The sequence below is a fragment of the Petaurus breviceps genome, unplaced genomic scaffold, assembly GCF_028583685.1.
Source record: "Petaurus breviceps papuanus isolate PSGF00001 unplaced genomic scaffold, PetGlider_PUasm1.0 398, whole genome shotgun sequence".
Classification (NCBI taxonomy): Eukaryota; Metazoa; Chordata; class Mammalia; order Diprotodontia; family Petauridae; genus Petaurus; species Petaurus breviceps.
Window position 1 is genome coordinate 324,240 of NW_027186314.1, and position 10,546 is coordinate 334,785.

A 10,546-nucleotide genomic window follows, 5' to 3' on the forward strand; every position below is an offset into this window, starting at 1 on the left:
AGAGAGAGAGAGAGAGAGAGAGAGAGAGAGAGAGAGAGAGAGAGAGAGAGAGAGAGAAGGAGAGAGAGAGAAAGACCTCTAGAGACAGAGAGATGGAGACAGTTGCAGACATAGAGCTCCTCAGAGATACACAGAAACTTGAATTACACAATGTTGGTGCCAGAAAGGACCATAGAGGCCGTGAGTGTGGGCCCCATCACGGTTCTAGGTGGGTGAAACCTCTAAACAGGAAGTGGCTTCCCCAGAAGCTAGTCTGAGGATTGACCAGGGAGAAAAGGTAGTGTTGGTGGGAAGCAAGAAAACTCACGTGATGCCAAGGACCCCAAAAGTGATGACTCCCAGGCACGCCACCATGATCCTGGCTTTCCTGATCCTGTCCCTCACCGGGATACCCTGGAGTTCATAGCGAAGGGCAAGCCGAGGCTGGCGGTCCGCTGCCGGTGGAGGAGGGTCGAGGAGAGTAAGAAGAGGCAGTGGGCAGACGCCCATCTGTGCACTTCCCCTCCGCATTCGTGCATATCTGGTTCTCCAGGTGCACTCTTGCACTCTCAGGCTCTCTGCAGATCCCACTTCTGTCCTCGTGTCTGTTTTTGGAGCTCTCTGCCCTGTTCCCCAGTTGGATCTACCTCTTCCTCGTCAATCCTACCCCAAGACCCCGGGGTCACCCTATCTTCTGGGGGATCTCCTCACCAAAGCATATTGTTGGATTCAGACATCTCGCATAGACACGGGTGCAGTGAAGACAGTCAAGGACCTGGGAGCCCATGTGGTCTGGAGAAGATGAAAGGGGGCAGAGATTGCCAGTGATGCAGAGAGTGAAAGAAGGACAGAAGGGGGAGGCTAGGGGGTGGGGCATGGACACAGCCAGACAAGGTTTGATAGAGAGGAGGCAGGACTGAGGGAAGCCAGAGAGAGGCAGATGCTAAGGAGAAGGGGAGCTCAAAGGAGACAGAGAAAGATGGGGGTAGAGTGGGGGAGGCTGAGAGAAATACACACAACTGGGGACTCAGAAAAGGGGAAGACAGGGAGCCAGAGCCAGAAGGCTCTGGAGGAAGGTGGATAGTGAGGGCGAGGAAGAGAAGAGCTGGAGAGACCCATGGGACGTGAAGACAGGGAAGGCGCATAGGTCAAGACAGAAATGGTGGGGGGAGATTGAGCGGAGTGGAAGAAAGAAAGACAATGGTGGAAACAGCTGTTGAGAGACAGAAGACACCAAAAGAGGAAAGAGGAAGGGGGGAGAGAGAAAAGGAGAGAGAGAAAGTGGAGAGGGGAGAGGAGGGTTGGGGAGAGGAGAGGGAGGCAGGCCTAGAGAGAGGAAGAGAATGAGGCAGAGTCAGAGAAAAGGAGACACAAAGGTAGAATAATGAAAGGCCATTGGCAATAAAGGGGGGAAATGGGGAAGATGGGAATGGAAAAGCAGAGTGCCAGTAACGGTTTTCTATTTCCTTGGGAGGAGAAGGACAAGGAAGTCAGGCATGGGCGATACTGAGGGGAAGACAGAGCCAGACCCCATGGGCAGGATGACAGAGAGGGTAGAGACCGTCGGGCTGGGTGGGGGTTGGGGCAGGCAGAGAATGAAGGGAGAAGACAGGGATGAGAGGCACCTAAGGGGAAGGGGAAGAGGGGGCAAGAGAAGGAGCAGAGCAGACATGCAGGGTTTGTGGGAGGAAGAACTAAAGGAGAGGGCCGAGGGCAGTGGGGGGGGGCAGATAGCTGTGCAGAGAATGAGGGAGATGGAAGAAAGATCAAGGTGGGAGAGAGAGCGAGAGGGAAGACCCTGTGAAGGGCAGTGAAGACAGAAGAGCCCCACCAGGACAGAGGGAGGGCAGACTATCCCCTGTCCCCCAGACTCACCTTCTCTGCTCAAAGGCTTCAGGGGTGGAGGATGCAGATGGTGGGGCATTCAGAGTGGGTGGGGCTGGGGATGAAGGTGGGGACCTGAGGAGCAAAGTGGGCTCCCAGGGAGGGGAGGGAGCAGATGGACTGGACCGGAACAGAAGGGAGGAAAGCCCAGAAAGCATGGCAGAGGTGACTGAGACAAGAAAAATCAAGGTGAGGACTCACGGCAGGCGTTGGGGTCACAGGCTACAAGAGAACACAGACTGAGTCACTTCTAAGGGGTTGGGAGCTGTGGGCACAGCATTTCAGGAAAGGCAGTGACAGATGGAGAGCACCCCCAAGGTAGGGAAGGGCCAGCTGCAGAGAAGAGACCCAGGAGAGCTTCCCCCAATTATCTGGTGGCCTCCTGTGTGGAGGAGGGATTTGGTTGGTTCTGTGGGGTCTTAGAGGGAGAATAGGGACCAAGGGAAGATTCAATATGGTGGCCTAAAGCCTGACGTGCAAGGAAGCAGTTCTACAGTGCATTGGGGAGGGCACGGGACCCTTAGTGCCAGTCTCACATGATGACAGCTGGTGGGGAGCCTTCCGGGGGGGGGAGTCCTAATCAGGACTGGAGATGTCCTCTGCCATCACTGGGACTCATGGGGGTGGAAGGGAAGAAGGGGAGGCCACAGGGAGTTCTGGTGGAGGCAGGTTGGGGGGGGGGAGAAGACATGGCACCTTTTTGCTGGTGTTCTTTCAGAGCCCTCTTCAATGACTTCATTATCTCCCCCCGTACCCTCACCAACTTGTCCAGCAATGGCCCATCTATAAATTGAGATTTGTGGGGGAACTTGGCCCAGACCCTCCCCTCGTCTTTCCCTCCTCCCAGCAATTCAGAGATAGACCTGACTTGGAAGAGGTGTGTCCCAAGGCATCAGACCATGAACTGTCAGTCTGGGAAGGGTTCTAGGGATCACCTTACACAGGAGACAGGGAGGCCTAGGGAGCAGACCAGGACTGGGGTCTGGCTCTGCCGCCTGCCTGTGACAGACTCTTCCCACCAAAGTGACCTGTTGCGGTCCCTCTCCCCTCTAGCCGTACTCTCACCTGTTAGGTAGGTTTCCTGGATTTCCTGAATTTTCTTTTGGGCTAGAGCCACCACTGGAGAGAGCTGGCCAAGTCCTAAGGGTGAAAGTGGGGACCGTCACCCAGGTGAAGGTGGCAGCCTGCAGCTGCCACTGCCCTCTGAAAGCATACCCTTCTCTCTCTCCCCCATACCCACTCTCCCCACATAAGCTCGGGTGGCATAGTTAGCGAAGAATTCTCTTTCCATGCCCAGTAGCAGGGCCTGAGCTCGGGCCCGAAGTCGCTCATTACGGAAGTTCTGGGCCACAAGGCGCACTCGGGCCTTGTCCAGGGCCTGGCGGAAAGGGGCCTCACACTGCAGACAGGCGTAAGCGCTGGGCGCCAGCCCCAAGCTCAGACCCAGGAGCAGCTGAAGAAGCCACATTTCTGTGACTTCACACACAGGCTTCTAGAACCTGGCCCCCGGCCCCCAGCCCCCAGCCCCCTCCCGGTCACCACAGGTAGCCCCTTCTCAGCCTCTTCATGGAGACCTTGTGTTGTCACTTCTGATTCCTGTGACTGGGCTTTCTCAGGATCCCAGGTTTTAGGAGAGGCATCTCCATCCAGATGGACTTGAACAAGCATCCTCTCTGAAATTTCCAGGTCAAGTGGTTATTCAGCCTTTGCCCAAAAGCCTCCAGTGAGGGGGACCCTCCTACTTCCCCAAGCCTCCTGGGGGTTGTGAGGAAAGAACCATGTAGTACCTGGGGGCACCCCCAAGGGAAAGAGCAGCTTCTCTCAGACAAGCTAGTCCATATCCAAGGGGCAGGACCATATATGGTGCCTCGAGGGCTGGCTTCAAATCTTACCTCAGACACCAGTTCTGCAGCCTTATGTGAGCTTTCACCCTTCTCATAGGAAAAATGAGATGACCTCAGGATCCCTGCCTATCCCAAATCTAGGGCGCTATTACCCACTCAGACCCATAGCTCACGAGCCCCAGTTAGAGAGTTTGTTTTTCATAGTCAGCCAGGTGACACCAGTTCAAAGCAAAGGCATTATGACAAGAAAGTAGGCATCACTCCCTGTTAGCGTAAAGGACAACTCCATCCTCGAGTCCCGCAGTCACGGGGCCTCTTCACCATCTGTCGCGCCCCACATCCAAGCGGTTGCCAAGATCTGCTGATCCCGTCTCTGCAGCATCGACACTGCCCCCACCTGGTGTAGGCCCTCCTCATCTCCACCCTTGGGTTATTGCAATAGCCTCTTCCACACGCTTTTCAATGCAGCGATGCAGTCCTCCTGGCTGTTCTCAGCTCCAAGTACTTTCTCTCGTTGTCTCCGAGGCCTGGAAAGGTCTCTCTCCCTCCTCCTCTGAGTCCTGGCCTCCCTGGCTTCCTTTAAGGACCAGCTAAAGTCCCGCCTCCTACAAGCACCTTCCCTCTGTGAATGATTTCCTATCTATCCTTCACAGAACTTGCTTTTTATGTATGTGTTTGCGTGTTGTCTTTCCCATCAGATGGCAAGCTCCTCAAGGGCATGAACTGTCTTTTGCTGCTTTCTGTGTGCACCATACCTGGCACACAATAGGTGCTTAATCAATGTCGAGCGATTGAATGAGAATATTTCCCCAACAACCTGGAGCCTCCTCTCCCACTCACGTACCTGTCATCCACAGGAAGAGTGGACACATGGAGGAGCCTGGGTGCATGGGCAGAGGGCATTTCATGGGCTGCTGGGACTCTGCTTCTTGCCAGGCTGGAGCGGTGCATGGGCTCTGGGGCTGTTTGGTGGCTGCTGCTCCTGCGAAGGTGGCGGATAATCTCTTCTGGGCATGACTGACAATGTTCCCTGCACTCATGGTCACAGACAGGCTGGCTCCACTGGGCCTCAGCTCACCAAGCCTTCTCTGGTTCTAGCTCTTTCTGAATGCTGTAACTGAAGTGCCAGATCTTCCTCATAGGAGGAAGACTAAGCTCCACCAGCTGACTTTTAGTTTAACTAATAATGGCCAGCCTTTGCCTTGTGATTTAAGCTGCACAGAATGCTTTACATATGTGGCTTCATTTGAGTCCCACAGAAAACTTGGGAGGTGGGTGCTACTACTATGCTCAGCTAACAGGTGAAGAAGCTGAGGCTGAGAGAGGTTGAATGGTTTGCCTAGAGTGGCACAGCTAGAAAATGTCTAAGCAGGATTTGAACTCAGGACTTTGCAAGTTCAATATGCTACGCCCTGCATCACCTAGCTACCTTGCCTCAACAGCTCTGTTGGATAGGCAGCGCCCTCTGGTATCTAGTTACCAGAGGACAGAAAGACCCTAGATTGCTTTTTCTTCCCCCACAAGAACCCTTTCAGTTCTGAGAGCCTTGACTGTGATAAGAGCCAAGCTCCTGGAACATAGCATGTGCGGTGACAGCTTCCAGTGCATTTCTTTCCCTTTCTGCTCAGAGGAGGGCCTCTGTCATGAGCCACAATCTGACTCAGGGTTAGAAAGTGCTTGTAACTCCTTACAGAACTGTCTGATTACACAACCTACAGAGGTATAGGACCCAGACCCATTCAGTATAATTTGAGGGGTTATCCTCCAACAAGCCACCAAGAGTTGTCTAGGTTGGACAATTCCCTCCCTCTCAGTTTTCTAAACCCCAAGGTTCTGTTAGTCTCATGCACATGAATGGTAGGGGGAACATACAGGAACCAACCCTATTTGGGTAGAACAGCTGTTCCAAATACTGCTTTTAGTGTGGGGTGTGTGTATGATGTGTATGTGTGTGTATGTGTGTGTGTAATGTGTGTGTGTGTGTGTGTTTGTGGCCTTTGTGGAACTGGATCCCCACCTTGGGCCACAACTGCCTCCCCCCTACAATGTGCTGAATAGGGGCAGAGCTGCAGGGAGTTCTCCAGAGTGGACTCCCCTCCTCCAAGGCTCAGACAACCCCCACCTAGCCCTCCTGCCTGTCCTGCATGCCTGGGACATCAATCCCATGCCTTTACTCCTGGTCTCCTAGGAGGCCTCAGATTGGCCACCTTCCCTCAACCTTCCCCTTCTAACTCCCTCTAGGCTCTCAGAGCCCTCCCTGACCCAGCCTTGGCCCCCACCTGTCCTGGCTTAATAAGTCTCCCTCCCCAACCTGGGACTTCTCTGTCCAGTGACCCAGTGTCCTGGGGGTTCCAGAACAAGACCCTTCATGTCTCCACCTGGGCATTCTCTGTGGCTGTTGCCCTAGCTGGGGAACTCTCCCTCTGGTTCCCAGCTGCCCCCAGAAAGCCTTCCCCAGCCCCTTACTTCTAGTGCCTTCCCTGACTTAGGGAGCTCTGATTTATCCTGGACAGAGCTTGCTTGTACATTTCTGCTTGTTGTCTCTCCCACTAAGGAGCTGGCTTCTTGTCCTTTGTGTCTTTGGGACCCAGAGCTATGTGCCTGGCACATACTAGGTGCTCATGAATGTTTACTGACTGACTGGCTACTTTCCCTCAATCAACAAACACTTAAAAATCCCTTCTGTTGACCCTCTTACCCTCTTAGGTCCTGGTCTCCACTCTGCTCTCAAGCTCCTTCCTGACTTCTAAGATGTTAGTGACTCCTCAGCCTGCTCTCCCCTGCTCCCAGTGTGGGTCCTGCCCCCCTTCCCTTCCCTTCCCTTCCCTTCCCTTCCCTTCCCTTTTCCTTCCCTTTCCCTTTCTTTTCTCTTTCCCTTTCCCTTTCCCTTCCCCTTCCTCTTCCCTTTCCCCTTCCCCTTTCCCTTTCCCTTTCCCTTTTCCTTCTCTCTGCTTCTCCAGTCTACAGGAGACAAAGTGAGACCCCAGACCTGGGGAGTCACAGCTGGTATTTAAGCTCACTGGAGAGAACCACACTATACCCCTTAGGGTCAGCAGAGATAAGGAGGGAGAGGGTGTGCAGAGGGTGGGCTTGGAGATGGGAGAAAGTCAAAGACCTGTTTGATTGAATGAAGGGCTAATGAAGAAAAGTGATGTACATGATGAAGGGAGAGAACTGGGGGCCTGGGTTCAAATCCTGCCTGTCTTACTCCCTGGGGACACAAGCTAGTCCCTGAATCTCTCCTGGGTCAGCCCTTATCTGGGTGGCCTCCAAGGTCCTTTCTAGCTCTGGGTCTGAAATCCTCAAGTAGATAGGTGGGAGTCACATGGGGAGGGGTTACATAACGGGAAGAAGCTGGAGAGAGACTTTAGGGAGGTCCAATCCCCAGGGACCTGAGGACAAAAGTGCCAGAGACTGGGGGGCAGATGGCAGAGGTGTCCCTGAAAGGTCTCCCTAGTTCCTTGAGGACCAAACCATCAATACCTTGAGGGACCCAAGAATCTAGGCCTGCTCCCATGTCTTGAAGGGGATTCTGATTGTGGTAGGTCCCTCCTCCCCCAGGGGCCTAAGCTCCATATGGCCATTCTTCTTCTTTGGTGACTCAGGCAAACTGCTCCCCAAACCTCCCACTTGGATCTCAGCACCCCAATGCCTGCCCATCCAATGGTCCCAAGAGTCAGGGTCCCCAGTCCCTAGCCTCAAGACACTTACCAGCCCCCACCCCCTAGGGACTTGGGGGGGTCCTCATCTTCCCGCCCCCAGCCCCATAGGGATCCCAAGGGTCCTGATCCTCCCGGCCCCAGCCCCAAGGCTCCTGGGGGTCCTGATCCTCCAGCCTCCAGTCCCGCAGGGAGCCCAGCGTCCCCGCCTTGGACAGCCACAATACCCCCCATTCATTCCTCGCACAAAGCGGTCCATTGAACCAGACCCTGAGGGGGAGGGGGAGCCGCCCCCGAGCACACCCATTGGCGGGCGGCGCTGCCCGTCTGCAGCCTGGCTCCGCCCCCTCCCCCTTCACTCCGCCCCTCCGGCTTTCCCACGGCCCAAGCCCTTCGAGAACTTCCCATTGGCCTCGGGCCGGCCCGACCCCCGCCTTCCACCTCTAATTGGTCAGGCCTCCGGGCCGGGGGCCGCTGATTGGAGGAGTCCTGTCCCCGGCACCCCCGCCCCTCCCTGCGCCCAGGCCCGAGCCCGAGCCCGAGCCGGACAGGAGGGGACAGGAGGGGACAGGCGGGGACGAGCGGCCGAGGCAGGCCCCCGAGCCCGCAGCCGGCGCCCCGCGGCGGGGGCTGGCCCCCGGGACCTCGGCCCCGCCCCCGCACACCTGCCTCACCTGCCTCATCCCCTTATAAGGCCGCGAGCGCCAGGCCCCGCCCCCGGCAGGTGTGGCCCCGCCCTCCGTGACGTCACGTCTGCCTAGCCCGGCAGGAGGCCGCCGCACCTGGGCGATCCCTCTGCTCCCTCCTCCTGGGCTCCAGGTAACCGGCCCCCACCCCCCGCAGGTAAGGACGCCCCCCAGCAGGCCGGTCCTGCCAGGTGCTCCAGGTGATTTCGGCTCCCCCTCCCCGGGACCCCCGGGTGACAGCCCAGGGGTTCCCGGCTCCGCCGAGCCCCACCAGGTGATCCCCAGGAGCGCCGGGCTCTTTCTCCTGCTCTCCCCCGAAGTCCCCAGGTGATTCCGGCTCCCCCACCGAGCCCCCCCCAGGTGATCCCCAGGAGCGCCGGTCTCTTTCTCCTGCTTCTACCTCCCTCCCTTCCAGTGCCCAGGTGATCCCACAGGTGTGCCAGATGATCCCACCTCCCCCTCCCCTGGGAGCCCCCCAGGTGATCCCAGCTCCCCAGGTGATCTGTGCCCTTGGGAGCCCCCAGGATCTCCAGGTTCTTTCTCCTGATTCTCCACTCCCCCCCCCCCCCCCCGGTGATCCCGCAATTGCCCCCAGGTTCTCTCTCCTGCTCCCTCCCCCCAATTCCCAGGTGATCCTACAGGTGAGCCAAGTGATTTCCCCTAGAGCCCCAGGTGATTCCCCCAGGTACACCAAATAATCTCCTGCTCCCCCGGGAGCCCCCAGGAAATCAACTCCCCCTCCCATAGCTCTCCCCAGGTAATACCCCCAGGTGTGCCCAGTGATTTCCTGCTCCCCTGCGAGCCCCCCAGGTGATCCCCAGGTCCTCCAGATGATCTCGTACTCCCACCCCAGATGATTCACCTGCTCCCCCAGGGATCCTCCCTCCCCGAAGGCAGTCCCCCAGTTGAGGCACTTCAGACCCTGTTCCCCAGGTCACCACCCCTGCTCCAAATAATACTCCACACCCCCATGTGACCCCCAGATACACCCAGTAATCTGCTACCGCAGGTAACTTCCCCCCATTGCTAGGCATCCCTTAGGCACTCCAGGTAACCCCTGCTCCCCCCTAGGGAACCTCTAGGGGGGCCAGGCAATCCCCTGCTTACTTCAGGTAACCCTCCAGGGTGCCAGAAGGTCTGTTCTCCCAGGTAACTCCCCTCTCCAAGTAAGAGAGATTAACTCCCGGTGCCCCAGGTAGCACTCTACCCCCCTACGGCATCTGGCCACCCCCTCCTCGAGGCAGTGCCCCCCTCTAGCCAGGCAGCCTCTACAGTGATTCAGGTGGTCGGTCACCTGCTCCCCTAGGTAATCCCCCCAATGTGCCAGGTGACCCCCAGGGAAGTGCCCCCATAATCCCCTACCCTTACCACCCTCATTGACTAAGCCCACTTACCACAGGGCAGAAATCCACACAAGCCAAGACACAGACCCCTCCTCCCTCACCCTTCCTTGTGCTGGGTGAGGCCCCACCACACACACAAACACCCAGTAACTCTATCCACAGCACGAAGAACTCTCCCCCCATCCCCGTCGTGTGCCAGGTGACTCCCCCTCCCCCTCTATTCTGCCAGTGAGCCCCTCCTCTCCTGTGCCCAGCAACTCCCTGTTCCCCCTCCTTTGTGCCAGACCCCCAGCCAGACTTCTGGGTTAAGCACCCTAGGACCTTACACACACTCTGAGGGCAGGTAGACTGGGACAGTAGCTTCCTGGGTGTCCAAGGGGCTTTGTGCCAAAGAGTTAAAATGGCAGCAGTTTGTGGGGATCCCGAGGGCCTCAGGGCAGGGCCTGAGGCAGAAGCAGAGTCACTGCCCAGTTAGTTCACCCAGATGCCCAATGCTCAGGAAGGACTGGGGGCAGGTGCTAACAAGGCCCAGGCCATGACTTAGCCCATGCCACCCTCCACCCCCCCCCCGGGACTGATTCCTGCACCCTGCCCTTATGGCCCAGGACCCCCAAGCTAGGGCATTTGGCCTCCTCTCCTCCCTCTCCCCTTCCTTCTTTTACAGTCTCGCAGTCAGCAGGGCACCCGGGCTCTGTGGGGGAGATGGGCATCAGAATGTCCAGGGAGAGCGGCATGCTGAGCGGAGCAGGACCCTTGGCAGGGGCCTGGCAGAGGGCACACTCAGGGTCTTTAAGGGACCTGGGGAACGAGTGTCCAGCCCTCTGAGGGACCTTGGTCTGGGTGGGAGGCAGGTGGGGGGCGCAGGAGAGCAGTGGCTGCTGAAGGCCAGGACCCGCACCCACCCCTAGGCCAGGATCCACACCTGTGCCTACCACACTCAAGTTCTGCTGGCCGGGTCCCTTCTCACTTGGATGGGGCTAGGGGACCTGCCTCCCTTTCTCTGGTGTCTCCAGGTCAGCTCCCTTCCTGTCCTGGGTCAGGGGAGAGGGGGCCCTCTGAGTCCCTCAGAGAAGCCGAGTGCCCAGATCTCTGAGCAGAAAGTGTGGTGTGTGTGTGTGTGTGTGTGTGTGTGTGTGTGTGTGTGTGTGTGT

General features: G+C 57.3%; 2 protein-coding genes across 2 annotated transcripts in view; one reads left to right on the plus strand and one right to left on the minus strand.

Annotated features, from left to right (window-relative positions):
• IZUMO2 (IZUMO family member 2) overlaps positions 1-4,747 on the minus strand; it is a 19,866-nt gene extending 15,119 nt beyond the window's left edge. Inside the window, exons 1-7 of the mRNA XM_069100356.1 lie at positions 4,552-4,747; positions 3,100-3,333; positions 2,929-3,003; positions 2,560-2,646; positions 2,065-2,085; positions 683-771; positions 308-450 (exon numbers count right to left, since the gene is read on the minus strand). Of these exons, the coding sequence (XP_068956457.1) occupies positions 308-450; positions 683-771; positions 2,065-2,085; positions 2,560-2,646; positions 2,929-3,003; positions 3,100-3,333; positions 4,552-4,747 (845 nt within the window). The remainder of the gene's footprint in view (positions 1-307; positions 451-682; positions 772-2,064; positions 2,086-2,559; positions 2,647-2,928; positions 3,004-3,099; positions 3,334-4,551) is intronic.
• Positions 4,748-8,044: 3,297 nt separating this feature from the next.
• MYH14 (myosin heavy chain 14) overlaps positions 8,045-10,546 on the plus strand; it is a 40,590-nt gene continuing 38,088 nt past the window's right edge. The window contains exon 1 of the mRNA XM_069100351.1: positions 8,045-8,209. The gene's annotated coding sequence lies outside the window, so the exon portion shown is untranslated. The remainder of the gene's footprint in view (positions 8,210-10,546) is intronic.